The 20530-nt window shown below is 37.6% G+C and overlaps 1 protein-coding gene across 1 annotated transcript; it reads left to right on the top strand.

Annotated features, from left to right (window-relative positions):
* Positions 1 to 14619: 14619 nt before the first annotated feature.
* On the top strand, positions 14620 to 19621 carry LOC113078121 (centrosomal protein C10orf90 homolog). Its single transcript, XM_026250432.1, has 4 exons — positions 14620 to 14772; positions 15518 to 15581; positions 15899 to 15998; positions 19290 to 19621. Exons 1-4 carry the CDS (start codon positions 14655 to 14657, stop codon positions 19326 to 19328), a joined length of 321 nt encoding a protein of 106 aa, XP_026106217.1. The 5' UTR covers positions 14620 to 14654; the 3' UTR covers positions 19329 to 19621.
* The last annotated feature ends 909 nt before the right edge of the window (positions 19622 to 20530 follow it).

Raw genomic sequence — 20530 nt, 5'->3', positions numbered from 1 at the left:
TACTGTATAGTTGTATCTACATTTTATATTTGACCTAGATTTTTAGGCTTTAATGTTAACGTAATCTGAATGCACCAGGGTCTGAGAGTAACGCAATTTCGATTCTCTGTATGTATGTACTGTACATGTGGAAATTGGCAATAAAGCAGACTTGACTTGACATGATATATAGTTACATGGTGTTTTAATTTATAGTAATAAAACAGCATAGGCGAACACATTTATCTCTTATGTGAAAACTCAGTTTCAAACAAATCATCTGACTTTTTCAGCACCGTTACTTAATGAAAGACAGAAATAGGATGAAATGTTTAGCATGTTCTAGACATTATGCAAATATGTGTTTGTTTCTTTCTAAACTTTTATCTAAACCAGGTCACTAAAACTCAAAAGCAGGCAACTGTACACAGTCAGTACTTCTCACTGTACTGCAACAAATTAATGATACCCTAGTTTAATGAATAATTTGAGCAGTGAAGCGGGGTGTAATGGGACCCTTTTTACATCTGATCCTTTGCCTGGGAATGAATCGATGCAGCAACAGGAAGAGCAGTACCAGCCTCACCCAAACGAAAGACTCACTGGACAGAGACCTTTCAGAATGAGATCTCCTGGGATTCCTAAGTTTAACCGCTATATAAAAATGGGAGAGAAAACAAGCCTGTGAAGGACAGGAGATCCCAAGAGGGTTTACATAATTTTCCATTTCAGAGCTTTCTTGCTGGAAAGTATCCTTCATACAAATGAGACTGGACATAAATGGAACAGGCTCAGCACAAAACTACTCTACAGCGGGTCCATCAACCCTTGTGAGAGTTACAGTGAGACCAAGTCCTCTGATGAGCAACGATCCAGCACTTCTTTAAGAAGTGAGGAAACCTTTCAGGCTGGGCTATATGGTAAATTAGCCAGCTCCCCTGGGATGTGGAGAGTAGGCTGAGAGGTGCCCACACAGGAAGACTAGGAGACCCACACAGAGAAAGGAGCTGAGGAAACAAAGAGATAATTTGACAAAAAAGGATTGAGAAGCACCTCTAACAGGAAGTGGGTGCAGTTGAACACCCCCAGCTTAGTTGGAAATGGGTGGCTGCCACTAAGAAAGAGAGCTGGAGATTTCTAACAACTCTAAATCAGGTATAACAACATAATCTTGCAGTAACACTCAACAATTAAAATTTTTGGCAAATTTCTTGGCCTATTCATATAAATTCCTACAACCCCATTCATTTGTTAAAATGAGTGAGTGAGGGGTTTTGGTTATGGTAAACCTACCATTTTTTTTATTTTTATTAATATATATAGGCTTGCATAACATTTAACATCAGTGTCTAATGCAAAAGGCTTAATGATAAGCAATTTTGGCTTTTTGTTGGGGTGCCAAAATCCTGGAGCAAAACTGGTTGAGAACCAATGGTATTAATAATCTTTCTGACACATACTGTCATAATACAGTGTAGGTTTCTTTACTGAAATAATAAAATAAATGTAAATTATAATATGGAGTTTATAGTAAAAAAAGATCCATTATATTTAGTACAGTATCAGCAAAACAAGATTATTGTTTAAACGTTATATAAACATTTTCTCCCCTACCTAAAACACTAAATGTTTCTTGGAACAGTTATAGGTTAGAATGAACCACTTGTTGAGCTGGCTTTAAGACATACATACTGTATAAAGTAGCTCTAAATCTATTCTTTTTCAACTTTCCAAGAAGGATTACATAAACATCACACCCCCTTTTGTCGAGGGATTATGAGACTGTTGGCATAAAGCATTTATTCTGGCTGGTGGAATATTCCAGTTAATGTTTGTGGTACACCTGTTGAAGAGCCTGAGGGAAAATCCAAAATATGACTACTATCACTGTCTGTGTCAGTCTACACAAATATGACAAGTGGCCATTAGTCCTTGTAAATGTATTAATCACACGGATCCCATAAGCATGCATGTTGAGAGGAGGGGAGTGATGATCTATAGTGACATAAGGGCCTGTTAATTAATTGGTTGATAATGTAGTATCTTGAGCAGCAGAGAACAGTAGAGACTGGCGTTGCTAGTACCATGCTCTAGCACTTGAACTACAGGAACTCAGCACAATTCTGACTACTTTTGGCTTATTGAAATAAACTGAGAACTGAGAATAGGTGGAAGACATATTTGCAGCCTCAGCACATTTACCCTCGTTTCTTATGAGTCACAGATTTAAATATGACTGGGTAAGTCTCAAACCATTTCCTCAATCTTATTCAGAACCTGTAACGTATGGATCCATTAGCAGTTCTTGTGTTTACATTCTTACAGCGATGAGGATAAAACACCATAATAAAAATCACTATGAGCGAGTTTCCTACAATATTTAATGGCACTGCAACAACACTTTGAATCTGCAACATGAAACAGACAGCGCTACCCATGTACTGTACACTTTAAAAAACAACTTTCCAAAGTTGTACATAAAATTATGGTCTTTCTACTTATTTTATTATTATTATTATTATTATTATTTAATGTGCCACTTGCTGATTCTTTGTAACTTTCTATGAAATTTACTAGCATTTCTGAGTGAAAATTGTTTTTCAGTGTAGTCCAATTCCTTATGGACTTCCTTATTCCTTATAAGACGTTTCTTTTTAGCAAATCAGTTACAAATAGTGCAGTCTGTTTAATCTAATTTCCAAATAAATTACTGTAAATGTTTAGTCACATTTACTGCTTTTCTGCAAATTTTTATTGGTTTATTGGAGTCCATATGATGTGTGAGGAAAAAATATTTCCCCATGCTGATTTTACAAAAGGTTTAAGCTGGTCATGCTGATTTGTCGCGTTGACCAAATGAAATATGCTTGGTTTGAAAGTGACTTCTCTGTGACTTCTCTTCTTGTCAATACATTTAGCTAAACTGGTGGCTTGTTCATGTATAATCTGCTTTACTCCCACTGAAAGTCTCAGCCTCAGATGTTGCACCAGTGGACTGTTGGTTGAATGTCTGATGCATATGGCACACAAAACTGAAAACAGGTTTTGAAGTCGTAATCTGATTGGTTAGAATTATTCAGGATTTCCAGGAGACGTGTGTATCAAGTTATTTAACGTTCTGCCTGGAAAAAAAGATGTCATGATGCCAAAAACCCTCATGGAAGAAGAAAACCATTATGTTTACGCATATGACAATGAAGGTCGCGTTCGCCTTATAGTTTTTTCTAAAAATCTTACATTTTTTTACATTTCTACAAATTTTACAACTTCATATGAAATGACCACCTTGAAAATATTAATTTTTTTCATTAGAGATTGGGTTGTGCAGTTCATATATAAATAGATAATTGACAAAAGACACAGGACCTTTTTGACAGTGAAACCTTTCTTCTTTTTAGTGAATCAAAACTGCTCAAACAGTGTAGTCTAAATTTACTACTGACTCTTTTTTTTTGTTTTTTTTTTTTTAGTGGATCAAGGACCTTTATAATGGCCATATTTCACAACTGATTCACATAAAAGGGAACTAGGGATTGTAAGAGACACAGCATATGTTTGATGCTATCTGCAAAATTTAATTATTCCTATATTTGAGCAACTATTGTCCCATCAAAGTCTAATAGATTTACAAGTTAAGTCTGGCTTTCAACGGACTGTCCTTACATATTATAAGAGGCATTAATCAAGTGGCTGATTTATCATTGTAATCAAACACCTTGGAGTCAAAGCAGAGATATGCTTGGATACAAATCGACTGCCTATCAGGGAATCTCACCACCAGAGCCCCCTCCCCTGCTGTTATAGCTGGCTGCTGATGTGTTTATTTGTGTGCGATGGTGCTTACAGATGTTTCCCTAACCAGCTGCAATGCCCCATGGCATCATCCCATTCCCTCTGCATGTGAATCAGTGTATTCACCCATCACAATAAGCTCTGGAAAAACAACAGCACTTCACAGACCACATACTGTTCTCGACTCAACAGCGCTGGGGAGAAGACAGAGACATGCTTGATATCACATTACCAACACCATGTTAGTATATGCTTTAGTCCAATAAAAACCCAAAGCAGCTTTGCTAGTCCAAAATAATTCAGACGAGAGAAGAGTGAAAATAAAATGGCATGACGTGTTGCCAAGTATGGTGTCCCATGCTCGGAATTTGTACTCTACATTTAACCCATCTAAGAGCACACACATAGCAGTGAGTAGTGAACACACACACCAACACACAACATGAACACACACCCAGAATAGTGGGCCATTTTTGCTACAACGCCCGGGGGAAGTTTGTGGATTCAGTGACTTTCTCAATGGTTTCACCTCAGTTGTGGTATTGAGGGTGGAGGAGTCATCTCTCATTTGGTGATTCACTCTTCCCACCTACGATCCCTGTCGGTACCAAGAATCAGACCTGTGTCCTTTAGGTTATAAGTCCAATGCTTTAACCATAAGTCCACGACATAATGAAACAAATGATGTAAATCTGATTCTTTGCCCATGAGTTGTTTTGAAAGGAGTTACTATAAGTTCTCAACTTTAAAGGAAGCAGATTTTAGTGACCCAATTTACCATACCAAATTTTATTTATAATTATATGAATAATAATATTAAAAATATGAACGATAACATTGGTTGAATGGAAGGAAATCTTAATATTAATCTCAAAACTGAATAATTTTACATAGTTTTTTAGTTTGAGTTTAATTTGAGTGTTTTGTTTCTAAAGATCTTTTGAATTTCGATGATTTCACACAATCAGTATAACCATATTCAATTCAATTCATTTCAAATGTATTTGTATAGCGCTTTTCACAATATGCATTGTTTCAAAGCAGATTTACAGAAATGCATGTGTCTACATTATAATTTAGAAGGATCTTTTATCAGAAGTGAATGTGTCCAAGTAATGTTCATTTCACAAGTTCAAGATAATAGAATCATACAGTTAGCTAACATTAATAAATTTTAGGCAGAAGCTTATTAAAGCGATTGTGATCATAATGATTACAATACAGAGACATTTTGGCATCATCTGGGGTCCTTGCAGGGGTCAGCATCATCTCTTCACAGGTGTTGGATCATCTTAAGTCTTTCTATGACGCTGGATTCATGCTGGAGGTGGCAAAATCTCTAGTTACCTCGAGATGGGCATCCTGAGGCAGCAACAGGAAGACAAATGGAAAAGAATTAGCATAATTGCTGTTCATAATGTTTCAAGCGAAAAAATACGATTGTGACTTTTGTAATCTGATCTAACTAGGAACAAGTGTATGAGATTCATTATGTGAATGCTTGGCTGAAGAGATGTGTATTTAATCTAGATTTAAACAGAGAGAGAGAGTATGTTTGAGCCCTGGACATTATCAGAAAGATTGTATCAGAGTTTAGGAGCCAGAGAAGGAAATGCTGTACCTCCTTTAATGGACTTAGGTACTACTATGATTTTGAGCCAGTATACTAAAGTCCAGAGTTTTGTGACCTTATAAGCATGATGGATTGCAGGGCATGAAAAGATCCATTAAATATACAGGAGCTAAACCATTTAGTTCCTTATAGGTCAGTAGCAATATTTTTTAAATCAATACAGAACTTAACAGGTAACCAGTGTAGAGATGATATAGAGATGATACAATGTGGAGATGATATTGTGTGTGGTGTTCAGGACTATACATGTTAATCTTTGAGAGCCTATTTATTGCCATCTATAGTATATTCATTTACTTCATAGTTTTATCCATCATTTTAAGGACATCAACCTTATTCCCTGCTGTCCTGAATCAGAACAGATTTGCAATCCATTTTAAGGACACAACCTCTCAGCTGAGAACCACTTAATACATGTTAGGGACAAAGATAAATGGTAATGAGTGGAGAAACTCTTAAATTATATGGAATAAAATTATACTGCTGATGAAAATCCTAAATCTTCAACACAGAAGTACGAAAACAGTTATTAAATTTCTAAATCTTCAACACACCAACTCATCGCAGATGGTCCGCAGTGACTTGGCAGTCTCACATAGCAAGCAATTTCCCCCACAGATGCACCCTCTTGAGCCTTTCCCTATTTTCCATATGAATCCTCAGGTCAGGGCAAGAGCCATGACTGTTCAGCCCCTTCTGATGATAGCAATCAGTCAATGTGAAGTGACACATCCAATATTGCCCTGCTACTCTTTAGAGACAGACCAGTTGTTAGTACAATTCCCCTCACTGGTTCAACACAGATCAAGCAGAACCAACAGAAAACAAAGGAAATTAATGCATAATTTTCTTTTTCACATGTTTTATGGTTCTTTTCCTTTTGCATCCTCTGGGTGTTTTGGTTGTTGAGCTAAGCGCAAGAGAATAAGATAATGAGTTTTGTTTCAGAAGATAGATGGGGAAATTTAGTTGGTTTGCACACTGTACATGTTTGTTTAAAGTGGGTGTCCTTCATGTCCACAATAACCACGTTTAGGGTTTCCAAACCTCCAGTATTAAACAGAATCATATTGTTTTTAAAGGAACATAATCACATTAATCCACATGGGATGTAGTTTCTCCCGTATTGCTGTAGTATTTATTAAATTTGTTTCATTTTTGCTGTTACATTTTCCTTCACTGATCCTTGTAACCCTGTTGCACATTAGTTAAAGGAGAGGTTTTTGAAATTACAAGTCCACAATTATTACTTTTGGAGTTACTTCCCAAACACTGCCTGGAAATGACAGCCACACTTTAAATGCATTTTTAATGCCAGCTTTTGGGCGGCACTTATTAGACCAATGTGTAGCCTATATGCTGTATAGACCATGACAGAGGGTTGAACAAAATGTTCATTGTTTTGCTATTAAATATTTAAATGATGTAAGCTGATATGGGAGCTGGGCGGTAACAGATAAAAAACATGCCACAGTGTGAATAAGCAAAAGCTTTTGAGTACTCTATAATTGTTTGGAATAAAAACTAATCATGAAGTAAAGTTAGCTGGGAGCGTTAGAGTAACAGGTAGGCTAAAATACTTGAAAGCCCTCTGTGGTCACTGGATAATATTGTCAGCTCATGAATAATTGAAGTAAAGGTGAGCAGACATCTGTTGGTTTGGCTGACGAACGAGAGGCGCGTTCTCGTTTCGTTTTGGGTTGAGACGCAATTCGGCTGCTGCAAACGCGTTCGAGCTTGTATGGTAGTATGCCACCTGTGTGACCACACTTTAGGCGAACTTGTGAACTGCGTAACTATCTAATAATTATGAATTACGTAGGCTACTTATGTTTTCCACAGCTTGAAATGTAAGCGACATGCGCTCAAACTTGCGGCTCAGAGGTCGGAAGTGCTCTCAGTCGACTCCCAACATTAATGAGGTAAGAGAGACTTAAACAACGATTTACATGTTAATATATAGTACCCTACAGTATGCAGAATGTATCGGATATTGCTCGAATTTTTTTTAAGTGTAGTCCAAAAGTTTTCAAAAGACATAAATGTCGATCTCAAACTGACAAAACGTTTTGATTATGTATTAATGATGACTTATGCGATATAATAATATTAGTGTTATTTCACGTGTTTAAATTTCTTAAAATATAATTATATTTGCCTATTATAAGAAATGGAAAACTATAATAATTAATTTATAACAAACATATTTGTTTCTGTAATACATGCATAAATGCTACAAATAAAAAAAAATGTTCAAGGTTATCCTTTCTGCAGTAGTTACATGCATAATAACCAGACCTCTATCTAGTAGATCTAATATTATAGGTAACAAAATTATTTAAATTGTGTAAAGCAGTGTGGAATATGATAATGATGATGATGATGATGATGATGATGATGTTATTTATTCTTTTAAAAGAGTCTAAGTATCTCGTCTCACATTGTCCTTAATTTCCGGTGCATGTAGAAAAGTGTTTCTCAGTTTTTCAGCATATACTTTCATAATGTTGACTGAACATTCACTTTCTTCTTGGTAATTGCTTATTATTTAAATCTGTGAGTTAAATTTCAGTATGGTACACTTTAGTCTTGTGGTGTATGATCAGGTTTTGGTAATACATTTGGAGGTTTGCTATTGTAATTGGAAACAACAGCTTCAGCCACACTATTTGGCCTTTCCTGTAAATCGGCAGTGATCCATTGTAAATTAAAATAAGGTGTCAACTGTGTAAATTAACAATAATTTCTCAAATACTAACGTTTATTTTTAAATAATTCTAACCCAGAATATTCCTGTAATATTTTGTAAAAGTTAATCATCATAAGGTCTTATACTTCACAGGCAGTGGATAGTGAGTATTGCTGGCACCAAAATGCCATGACACCGTGGAAGAGTCTGAGGACTAGATTGGAGCACCCAGGGATTGGAAGGCGAACACCCCCATTTTTATCTGGCTCTACATCATTTGATGAATCTTGGAAATCAGAAAACACATCTAGTCCTTTTTTATTCCTGGGTCGGACACGCAGTGTCCCTGAAGCTCTCCACTGCTACAGCAGACCCACTTTACGGTCAAGCTTCTCCTCGATCACCATCACCGCTCGGAGTTTGTCTCCTAAAAGGGATTGTACAGCTTATTTAAACTCAACCTTTCGTCCTCCGAACATGCCTGACAGACCACCCTCTCTCATGGCCCACAGAGAAAATAAAACTCTACAAATCAGTGTTGGCACTCCGGTGCCTCCTAGACACAAGGCAGTTGTGGTGACAGTGACCGAGAACAGAGAACAGCATTGTGTCAGCGAGACCCCCAGCAGTCCCCAAGCTCCACCAGTCCATGAGCACAGCTACACAGAGGAAGAAGACCAAACAGACTCTTCGCCCCCTTTAAAACGTCATATATTCCGCTCCTGTGCCCATCTACCATCCAAGCTGTCCAGAGCTACTCTATACTTGGATAAATCCCTCTCAATCTCTCTTGGACAGACTTTGTATAGATCCACTCTGTCCCTTTCCCTTAGAAAACCATCTTTTACTCAGACCCCTGAGAAACCCGAAACGATGATTCAGACTAAAAGTGACTGGGACATGGCGAACATTGCCGTTGATGGAACAGAAAGGCTGTCCCAGCAACCAAATAATGGTTCAACCATCAATGGCATTGCCTTTAAAATTAATACTAGCTTTGGCTCTGACATGCTGTGTTCCACTTTAACATCATTGCCATTCAGAACAAGGTGCCACTCATCTTCTGCTGCCTTCAGACAGAATGGAAAGGCTAATGATGTCTTAGGGCCTCCGCAGAGCAATCTAAGAGCCAGACAGGCATTCAGCGAGCCATCAGGTACCTATATCACCTCCATGTTCCTCAGCAGCCATGCAAATGTATCCATCCTCTCTCTCTTTCTTTTGCTCTCATTTATTCTGCAGCATTGCTGCGGCATTCCTTTCTGACCCACCGTGTGATATCTTAGCTAGTGCGGTTACATTTCAACATCTCTTACTCTGGTTGCACACCTTGTGATTGTTGGCTCATGCATTGTTAATGGGACAGCCTTCCCTCAAGCTCCTTTGGGAATGGGAATGCATTATCAGAAAAACTATAAATGGCTTTGTGAAAACAAAAGAATGCACCTAGAAAGTGAATAGAGTGTGCCAGCTCAAGTGGGTCAATCAGATGTCAGATAAAATGGCCCGCTGGTGCAAATTGGTAGAATAGGTTTAATCTAACATTATTTGATACAGAGTGCATGGCTGGGTATCCAGAGATTGAATGAAATCTGTTAAATCTGTAAGTTTGCTCCAAGGCAGCATTTCAGATTTTAACAGAGAGAGTCTTGATCTTGGAATAATGAGATACTTTTCAAGTAAAGCCAAGTAGCGGACTGAAGCATTATCAGCATTTGATGCTGGTATTTTACATTTATTTATCTTGCAGGACAACTAGTAGATGCACTGTCAGGACAAGATTTCTTTTATATAAAGGACGTAGCTAGTAAGGTAGAGCTATTGAAAAGAAAATAGGGTGAGTTTCAATCTTCTTATGTGAGATGATGCATCATTGACTCCACATTACCTTGCATCTAAAGTATATTGGTTTCTCTGGCCCCTATTCTGGCTCTGTACAACTAAACACATTTCCTCGAGATGAGTCGAAGGATAACATCCTCTCTGCAGCACACTGATCTTTTGCATGTGGTCCGTGAGGCGTGTGATGGCACAGCAGCATGACTGGGCTCTGATGAACTAACACCAGCTAGGGAGGGAGGGTGCACAAGGCCACTTAGCCACAAGTCTTAGTTTATTTATGTGCCAATCCGTCACTGTCCTTTTGCAACCGTCTGCATCTGTCTCTTTCTCACAGATTCTGACATGCTTTAGTGAATAGGATTTTAACTTTTATTTTAGAGCCAATTTTAAATAAAATGGTGGAGTCCCCTGTGATGATCAAGAGCTTAAATGTGCTCAGTGTGAAATGCCATGAAAATGCAACATCTTACTCTTCCTTTAGCGGATCAAGTGACAAGAGCTTCCAAAAGAACCTGTTAACCAGCACCCCCAGTTATGGGACTCACAGCTGAAAGTGCCCTACCTAACTTAAAATTATAGTAAGTAATTATAGTAATTAGAGTTAATAATGCTCAAATATGTTAAAAGTTATAGACACTGAAGTATATAAAAAAAATCCATGAAATCAGTCCTGGAGCAATCTAGAAAAGTAATGGGTAGAAAGTCAAATGTCTCATGAGTTTCTATTTAAAATCTGAAGAAGATACCATGAAAAATTAGATTCCTGTAACCATTTTTTGGAGACTACTGTATTTTATTAATTATAAGTCCTTTTTTTTGATTGGACCCGACAGGTTCGGTCGGGTTCGGGTTTAATTTATATCATCTTACGCGTGCTCGGGCCGGGCTCGGGTGGTTTGCGAGGTAAACGAGCGATCATGTGATGTGTTTCGATTAGCGTGAGAAAGATGCGGAAATGAATGCTGAGCAGGTGTAACAGAGGCTTGCCTCTGGTTATTACGTTTTGGTGCACCAGCAACTAAAGCAAAGTCTGAGGTGTGGAAAGGTTTTGACCGTGTTTATAATGAGAATAATCAGTGAATAATGACGCACCATCAGTGAGCGCAGGAACGCGCTGAAGACATCTACAGTGGATTCAATTATTTCCCTCCACAAAAACATGTAGACCTAGCCTAATCTCTGTGAGTAAAGGTTTTTCAAATGATAACTAAATATTCATTGAGTCTTAAATGCATAATGTGGACAGAGTATTTATTGGCATTATTCTTTTATTAAATATCAGCTGCTAGTGCGAAGCAAATCCGGCGGAGCCTTTATCTTAATTTCGTTATTGCCAAATAACGTTACCCATCTTAATTTAAAATGTATCTTAATTTAATTTGTTAAAAATGACTAATTTTTATTGGTGTGTTGGTCTATTTATAGGCTAAATGAGCCTATGTCTAGAATGCTGAGATGTTACGATGTCACAGAGGGCTTATTTTATTTCTTTATTCCAACTTCTAAGTGGTCTAGTCTACGTTAGTTATGAATAAAGTATGTTAAAACATGTATAAATGACTCATTCTTGACAAAAGGCAAAAGAGCTGTGTGTGTGCGCACATTTGAATAATGTCGGGCTGTAAAGGGGTTTGGGCTTTTAAAAAGCTGTCAATCAAAATGTACTTGTCGGGCTCGGGTCCTGTCGTGTCTAACTTTTAAAGGGGGGGGGGGGGGGGGTGGGGGGGGGGATGCTGGTTTTCACTCAATATCCTGTTAATCTTGAGTACCTATAGAGTAGTACTGCATCCTTCATAACTCCAAAAAGTCTTTAGTTTTATTATATTCATAAGAGAAAGATAGTCTGTACCGATTTTTCCCGGAAAAACACGACCGGCTAGAGGCGTGTGGGCGGAGCTAAAGAATCACGAGCGCCAGTAGGCTTTTGCTTTGAGAGCATGTGGAAGCTGTGACATTACCGTGAGGACAAAACCATCATCCAAAACAAACCATGGCTTACAGTCAGATTCAGCTGTTTATTTATGATCCAGAATCAGATCCAGAGGCTGAAACTGAACGAGAGCAGCAGCAGCAATGACTCGCTCCGAGCGGGGCTCGAACCCGGGTCTCCGGCATGGGAGGGGACGCACTAACAAGGGGGCAGAGATATTTTAAGCAGTTTTACTCACCGCCTGCGGTTCCAACACACGATCGTGACCCTTTTTCGTTGGGATTGCATCATCCTTAAGAAATAAACGATACGCAAATCCCTCATCAAACTGGGCCTTGTGAACAATCATCTTCGAAATGCAGGGAAAAACAAAAACACTTGCACAACTCCGTTGATGCTCTGTAAAAATAAACTCCATCCACTGGTCCCTTAATGCTGTTTTTTTTTGGTAATCTGTGCAGGGTTGTCTTGCCCTGGCAACCAAAAACACACTTCTTTTGTGACATTTCGCGACGCTCTCGCTCTGATCAGTGATTGTCTGTGCACAGCCTCTCTCTGCTCTGCTATACGGGAACGCGCGCTCTTCCGGCAGACGTGCCCTTAGGACCCATATAAGGAAATTCCGCTCCTTCTAACGGTACACAAAGCCATACTCGAAAAAAAACTTTCCGAAACTTGTGACAAACCGGAAGGAGTATTTTGGGAACAAAAATACTCCTTCAAACGTACAACTTAATTTTTGAAACTTTGTCCATGTTTAGCATGGGAATCCAACTCTTTAACAATGTAAAAAAGTCAGTATGCATGAAATAGCATTTCACCCCCCCCTTTAAGGCCCGATTACAGCTCTATTCTACAAACTATTTAGTCAGTAAACATACAGTACCACTACATATTTTTCAGTTATATAACACTAAACAGAAACTTAGACATCATATTAGTGATTTATTTGAGCATTAGAAAAATACAATAAGAATAATTTGAGTACGAAAAAAAAAAGATTTAACTTTGTATGCCAAATACAGAACATCCTAAGATTGCTAGAAATGCAGCATTTACAATGAATTACAATGAAAATACGTGCTGATGTACTGATGGCCAGTTATAGAGATGGTTATAATACAAATGGTGCATCAGAGCGCGTCACGAGCCATTACAAGAGAGTGGCAGAATTCAGATAAACAATCTTCTGCCTTTCTTTCACTTTTTTTTTTGTGAATCATCTCATTCTGTTTGTGACACTGTATGCTGCAAAACCATGCTGTTTTTTTACTACCAAGACGCAGTTTCTGGAGCATGAGTTATTCCATAACGGACACAAACAATTCTGTCCCTGAAGAACTGAAATGTAAACAAATGAATTATGATCCATGTTACTGTGGTAATGCTTCGTTGAACTAAACGTGCTCCATGAAATGTCGTTTAGTGGACCCGTACCTTTCTAACTAAACCTGGATTTACAGCTGTGGATGTGTTTATGACTCGTTATTACGACGAATCTGGTATGTACTGCGTTCTTCATGTTTTGATGTGTACTGCTCACACAAATGTAGCAAATACAGTCTTTTTAAGCTTCCCATTCAAAAACAGCGATCCCTTGTCAATTCTTTAGGCTTAGATCTTTATAGTGATATATAGTTTTTCAAGATTCATTTAATCTATTCGTAAACATTCACACGTTCGAGTTTGAGGGGAGTTGAGGACGCAGGCGTCAGGGTGCAGGCTAACAGGTTTTAATCAAATCCTGAAAAGAATTTAAAAAATAAATAATGTCCTGCCACATTTCCTCTCATTTAACATTCATTGCTTTTAAATACTAAGAAGTTCACAAACCCTATAGTGGACTGTTCCCCTGCATGTCTTACATTATTTCTATGTACCACTACTTCTGTGTATTGCAATCTATTATATCTTATCCAGGTAAAAGTGTGTTATAGCGAGTGCTTGTCAGGTTGTGTGCTAAGGTACTATGCTAACATCATTATTTATCATTACAGGAGTGACTCAGGTGCATTTTAGGGCCCCTCATGAGGTCAGAACAGTGTTCCACACTGCTGAGAAAGTCAGGAGACCCACTGAGTACCTGGTTTCTCCTCATTTAACTAACTGCACCTGTGGGTCCAAGACTGACCAGCAGGACACAGGACACCTGTCACTTAGTTTGAGGGTATGGTTTTACTGGAGGAATCTGACTACCATCAGGTTTTCCTTAGGGTTTGTTCAGACAGGCAGAACACAACAGATTTATTGGGGCATATCTGATTCTTTTTTTAAAAATTGAAACTGCAAATATATTTGCAAACCATTATAAACACATCCACATGTGGTTTGAATTAGTAAATTATTTACTTGCAAAATATTGATACTGATAAGCATATAATTATCCTCATGTTATGACCGATATTAAAATTCTGTACAAAATGTCTTTTTTACATTACATATTAAATGCTACAATTTAGGCATCATTTTAATGTACAATATAATAAATTGGATACCCATTTTGAGATTTGCATTAAAAAAACAGACAAACAAAGAAATCCTCTGTGAATCAAGTTTACTTAAGTTTACTTCCTTCCTGAACACTCAAATATGGTATATATATATATATATATATATATATATATATATATATATATATATATATATATATATATATATATATATATATATATATATATATATACACCCCAGCATTTCACTGTGGCACAAACCTTGTGTTCATATCCAAATATGTGTAGGAGGCTCTTGAACGGTTTCGTCCAGATTTCATCTCTCACTCTCAGAATCGGATGCGACGATTGGAACTGAGGGCCAGAGAGAGGCGGAGCTTACAAACAGCTGAATTTATCATGGGCGTGGAGACAGCTAACTGTAGACAGAACTGCTCCAAGCCACACCCACTTAGTGGTAAGATGCTCCGTTTTCATTAACATCCTCCCTATGCACAGTTGAAGGAGCTGTGATGAAAACCTGTGCTGCAGCAATGCAGTCTCAATTTTATTGCTATAACCATTCAACCAGGTACCAACAGTAGCAATGAACAATTAATTGGTAATGGTGCATCAGTGTGGCAAGTACCTAAGAACTGGGCCAACATTGAGTATAAGGGTCATCAACTTCAGATTTTTAGGGCAAGCACATTGCAGTGAGACACATTACTAATGCTGTCACAGGATGACATGATTCAGCACTGCAGTGAAACATTTGGTGCATTAGAAGTTTCGTAATATCAGAACAAACTTGAGGTGGGACAGACTTATTAAAAGCAAACAGATACAATAGAGATCTCAAAGACCTCTGCATGTTTCACTGCGGCCCTGTTAAGAATGAACAATGAATCTTAAAAAGTCCATGACACGTCCTATTGCTCCTACAGCTAACATATGCCCCCTATTGGCTCCAATTGAACTCTGTAAAAATGTTCTCATTCATAAGTTACTGTATGTGCAACTGCTATATTTGTTCATAAGCTTATAATTGCTTAAAAAGTTTATTGATTTGTAAGGCTAGGCCAAGACGGTCACAGACTAGCATGACCTTTAAAAAAACTGAAATTGAAGAATAAAATGTAACGATTAAATACAAAGCTTTGTAACAACCTTTCCATTTCACTTTTATTTTTTTATTTCCCTGCTGTATGTGTGTTTTGAAGATAACCTTTTCAAACCCAGGGACAGAGCCATCTCATGCAAGGAGATGCAGTGGAGATCCAGGCGGTGAGTTTTTGCATACACACACTCATAATATCACACATGCATCAGTGCTTGTCATGCACAATATGACCCCCTTTCTGATAAGGAGAGTGTTTGCTTATCTCTCTGCTTGAACAAATGCCACCAAAGCAGATGAAGTATAGTGGATAAAAGCATATATGGACATATATATCAATATATGGACTGTATATCTAGATATTTCCATGTGTGTTTGTGTTTGTCTGTTTGGATGAAAAGTAGATGAATCACTTCCTATTTCCACCTACACTTCAGCTTTTTCATGTCATTATGCATTCACCATCCTGAGTCTGCGCTTATAGGATTTACAACAAACTCCCTGAGGTGACCAAAAAGAAGGAGGAGGAGAGGAAGCGGCTGGTGTTGGAAACCAACAGACTGAGGGCAGAGGTGTTCAAAAAGGTTAAGCTTTAAAACTCAATCTGCCATTAAAGATTTCCACCATTTATTTTTGATGCATAGATGCATCAAAAAAATGCATAATAATTCATGAAGGAAAACACATTGAATTAGCCTTCCGGATTGGCCTATAAATTGACGTCATGACCGAATGGCTGTGTTCCTTTGTGCTGATGCTGTAACACTGAACACTGAACACTGAACACAAAGTGATTCTCTACACTGACCTTTAATGACCCCTGCAAGGACAAATACACCTGAGGCTTTTGTCTCCTAATGTGTTCTGTCACAACTGTCAGCACAAGTGTTTCAGCAGGGATGAAACTTGTGCTGCCCTGTGAAAACCTTCCCTCTGGTTAGAAACAGCAGGTGCTGTGTGGTGCCAGACTGTCTGATCTCACCTTTTACCTCCGTAATGAGGTGTCAAAAGATATATAGAGGCTCATGAGGGGCATTCATGCAGGGATCCAACAGTGCTTCACAGCAGATTGGAAATGATAATATACAACTTAAGCATTACATTTATCTGGTTGGGCCCTTGTGAAAACCCACTGAAAGGTATAGTTTACCAGAAAAATGAAAACTGTCATTATATATTCACCCTCATATAGTTCCATGTAGACTTACTTTCTTCATTGGATCACACAAAGAGGCATTTTAAAGACTGTGCTGGTCATTTTACCGTGAAATTACAACTTTTTGTAAATACACTATAAAACAAGGATAAAATATAATTGAAGTCTACTGATGTCATATGATAAACTTAAGCTGTTGTTCATTGCTTGACAGATTTAAAAATGTTAGTTTTGATCTGTTTGACAAAACTAGTCTTAATGATTAACTAACTGGACTTCGCTGGTTTTTGAATATGGTTCATAGACTCAACGATTCAGTCACAACAATTATTGATGTAAAAGCTCGAACGAAGAAGGGATAACCAGTGAATGACTTACATTTATCACCCAAAGCTCTCATATGACTTCATAAGGCTTATATTGCACAAGTCATATGGGCCACTTTTATGATCATTTTATGGTACTCTTGCATCCTTTCTGAAGCTCCCCAATCATTTTAACAGATTTACTAGTACATTATACAGAATGTCTCCTTTGGTGTTCCAGAGAAAAAAGAAAGTTATACAGCTTTGGTACAATGAGAGTGAAGAAATAGAGACAGAAGTCTCACATGAATTGTACTTACCTTGTCTTCCAGCAGAGGTCAGTATAGTTCTTCAAATGAATCCTGCCTATCAAACTACTTTTAGATATCCAAATTAATTACACTCAAGGCTGATATATTCATGCATTCCTTTTGTTATTTTCGGCGACAGACACGGCCCTGATACATATGGGACACTTGTGACACAATAATTGTGTCAACAATAATTTCCCTGTTTTTGATGTTTAGAGTGTTAAATTCCACAACAGGACAGCTTTCACTAGTATTTTGGATGTCTTTGCTGACAGCCTGATTCCTGGATGCCTAAAATGAGTGCTTTTGTAAAATAGAAATCTCTTGTAGGGGTGTGTTGTTTTAATGGGTGTCAAGTCCTGTGAGGCTAATAGTTTGTCTGGCTCACTGTCTCCCATGAAGCCCTTCTGTCTCTCAGGCTTGCACCTCCTCTGTGACAGTGATGAATTCTTGATAAGTCAGGCTGAAGATAGAAAGAAGCAGGTGAGGGGAGAGATAGTGAGAGAGATGCCAAAAAAGTGCCAAAAGAGTTAACAGAGACATTGTTTTTAGCTCATAGTGTGCATAACTTTATGTATCTTATGTGTGCCCTGTGATATACTTGAGCACTGAAATTCCAGTGACTGACAATGACAATAATTATCACACAATAAGCTAATTTACATGTACTGTATCTTAGAAGTTTTGTTACAATTTGGAAAAAGCATTAATTAATCTCGTTAAAATGTCATAGTCTCAATGAAAGCATACCAGTGGTCTTCCAGCATGTGTAAATGTTAATCCAATTGCAATGTATATTTGTATATTTACTGTATGTACTGTATTGAATATATGGATATATTTTGATGGATGCTGGATGTATATTTAATCCTTCAAATATTTGAATATCATTAAAGTGTCAGGATCCTGCCCTGACAGCCCTGTCCATCTTGTCTCTGTTCCATGTTTCTCTGTTTGTTTTGTGTCTAAGCACATGGTTCTGTCTTTGTTTGTGTCTGCCACGTGCTCCCCTTGTCCCACCTCCTTGTTACCCCTGGTCACGCCCCCCTTGTTTAGCCCTTGTCTGCTTGATTGTTTTCACCTGATCCTCATGTGTACTTTCCTATATATTGGGGTTTCTTTCCTTGTGTCTCTGCTGGTTCGTTTTTGGTGTTTACCCATCTCTTAGCCTAGAATTTATCCCTTTTGAGCTTGATAATTATTTTGATATCTTATCTAGTTGTTTATATCCTTTTTGGTCCTTAGCTTTGTCTAGTTTAAAAGAAAAGGAAGTCTTTTTGTGTATTCTAATCTAGTTTTGTTTCTCATTCGATTTAAACTTTCATTTATTCTTGCTTAAGTGATTCCAGTTTTGGATTGAGTTTTGTTCTTACTCTTGGATTATAGCTTTGGTTTTCTTTTGCTTTGTTCTAATTTTGTCTTCAATTGTCTGTGTCATTTTGTCTGTGACATAAAGTGACAGTAAAGACTTTAACAGTTCATTGTTATTACAGTTATGCAGCCTTGGACAGACTGTAGCTTGACCACACATTCATTATATAGTAACTGTGCATTTAATGTACCGTGCTTACTGAGAGTTGACTGTTGTTGTTACCACTAAAACTTCAAGGAGTACAGTAGTTTCAAAATGCTTGAAATTTTACCAGTGATGTGACTATTTGTGAATGATCTAAATTTTTATTTGCTTACACAAACACAGAGTTGAGTAAATATGAGATATATATATTTTTTAATTCCTTTAAGAGTTGGCAAAAATCTAGTTCATGACAAAAAAATTTTTTTCACGAACATAAGATTTGAACTTTTTCTAATCTATACTGGAATATACAGCATCAAAGATGTCAAGAGAACCAGGCAGAAAATAATAATGAATACCTCTGAGGATGGAAAAGCCATGATAGCATGATGTGGTTGTAGCACAGATAGCAAGTTAGCATTGGTCCCGGGGGAGATCTGGCCACCCAGGGGGACAGGGGGGGAGAATCTATAGATTACGCAGAGTCACTTCACCACTTCCCTGACCTGAGCATGCAGGTGCTTTTACTGACAGGCTGCTTGCCTGGTTGTAGTTTAGTTAAAAGTTTCCTTTCCTTTTTTCCACAGAAAGTTTTGGATCAGGTTCTTCAAAGACACGGTGACTGAGGGAAGTGCCAGTTCACAAGATTCATATCCCCCTGCGTTCACCTTGCCTGAGGCAAAGAGCTGAAGACAAGGAAGACCTTTGCAGCTTCCTCCTGACAGCAGAGCTTGGTTTCTGATGCATTGTTCCAAATATAAAACACCTTTTCTTGGACCTGGGGTGAAACCATATGACATAAGAATGCATGACAAATTGGGCTGTATGATAGGTATTTTTGAAAATGCAGTATAAGAACAAGATTCTAGACCTGGTTGGAGTCTGTTTTCTGTTGAGAATATGCTGTAAAATAAATACTACAGAAGACGGCATGTAAAACATAAAAATGTAGTTTTAAAATATATTTTACATAATTTTTTTCCACCAGTGGAAATGGGTTGACCTTATCTAAAGTTTAAACAATCTGATGTTTAAACACCCCATTACAAAGATTTATTACGTACAGCTTGTTCTACTGTTGAAATGATAGTAATTTGGTTTTTAAAGATCATCAATTATGGTCTCATAGTCTCAAGTAGTTATATGAAAAAAATAAAAGAAATAAAGAAAACGCAGAGTTGCCATTTTTGAAACTGCTTTTATTCTAATTCATTATGCAATCTTCTCCACATTAAAATGTGGACATTATGTTCTCTTTCTTTAATAGCCAATTTCAGTAAGTGACATAATGTTAAAATGCCATGGGATGTATGATAAACAGAGCGGCATATATTCCACGGACACTTTTGCTCTGGAAGTGTCAGGGTTTCTGGTGCATAACGTGAAATTTGGGGTAATAGAATTCAGGAGAGAACAGTGTAACGGGAGATTAGTCTGGAAAAGTCAGTGATCAGGTGTTAGATGACAGATTGTATGACATGAAGATAAAGAAGAAAGAAGTAACTTAAGGGTGGAAAATGTGTCTTTATTCAGCAATCAGAATACAGAGCTGGTTTGGGTGTTTTGAAAGTCTCATGAAAAGAAGAGAGAGTTAATATAGAGTGCCTTGCATACCCAAAAGGAAAGGAGGAATGACCCCATTAAGACAATGAATAATTTCCTCGCAAATAAACTCACAAAATATGTAGAGCCACAAAAAGTTTCTGAATTTCTGCAACAGTATTATGTAGGCAAAAACATTAGTCATACAATATTTTAAATGTTGTATGATATTTAATTTAAAATGCACAACTTTTATCCTAGATTGTAACCACAAAACCAATCAAAC

Source organism: Carassius auratus, unplaced genomic scaffold (genome assembly GCF_003368295.1).
Source record: "Carassius auratus strain Wakin unplaced genomic scaffold, ASM336829v1 scaf_tig00024263, whole genome shotgun sequence".
Lineage (NCBI taxonomy): Eukaryota > Metazoa > Chordata > Actinopteri > Cypriniformes > Cyprinidae > Carassius > Carassius auratus.
The sequence above is the reverse complement of the archived record's forward strand: the minus strand, read 5'-3'. Positions and strand labels throughout refer to the sequence as shown.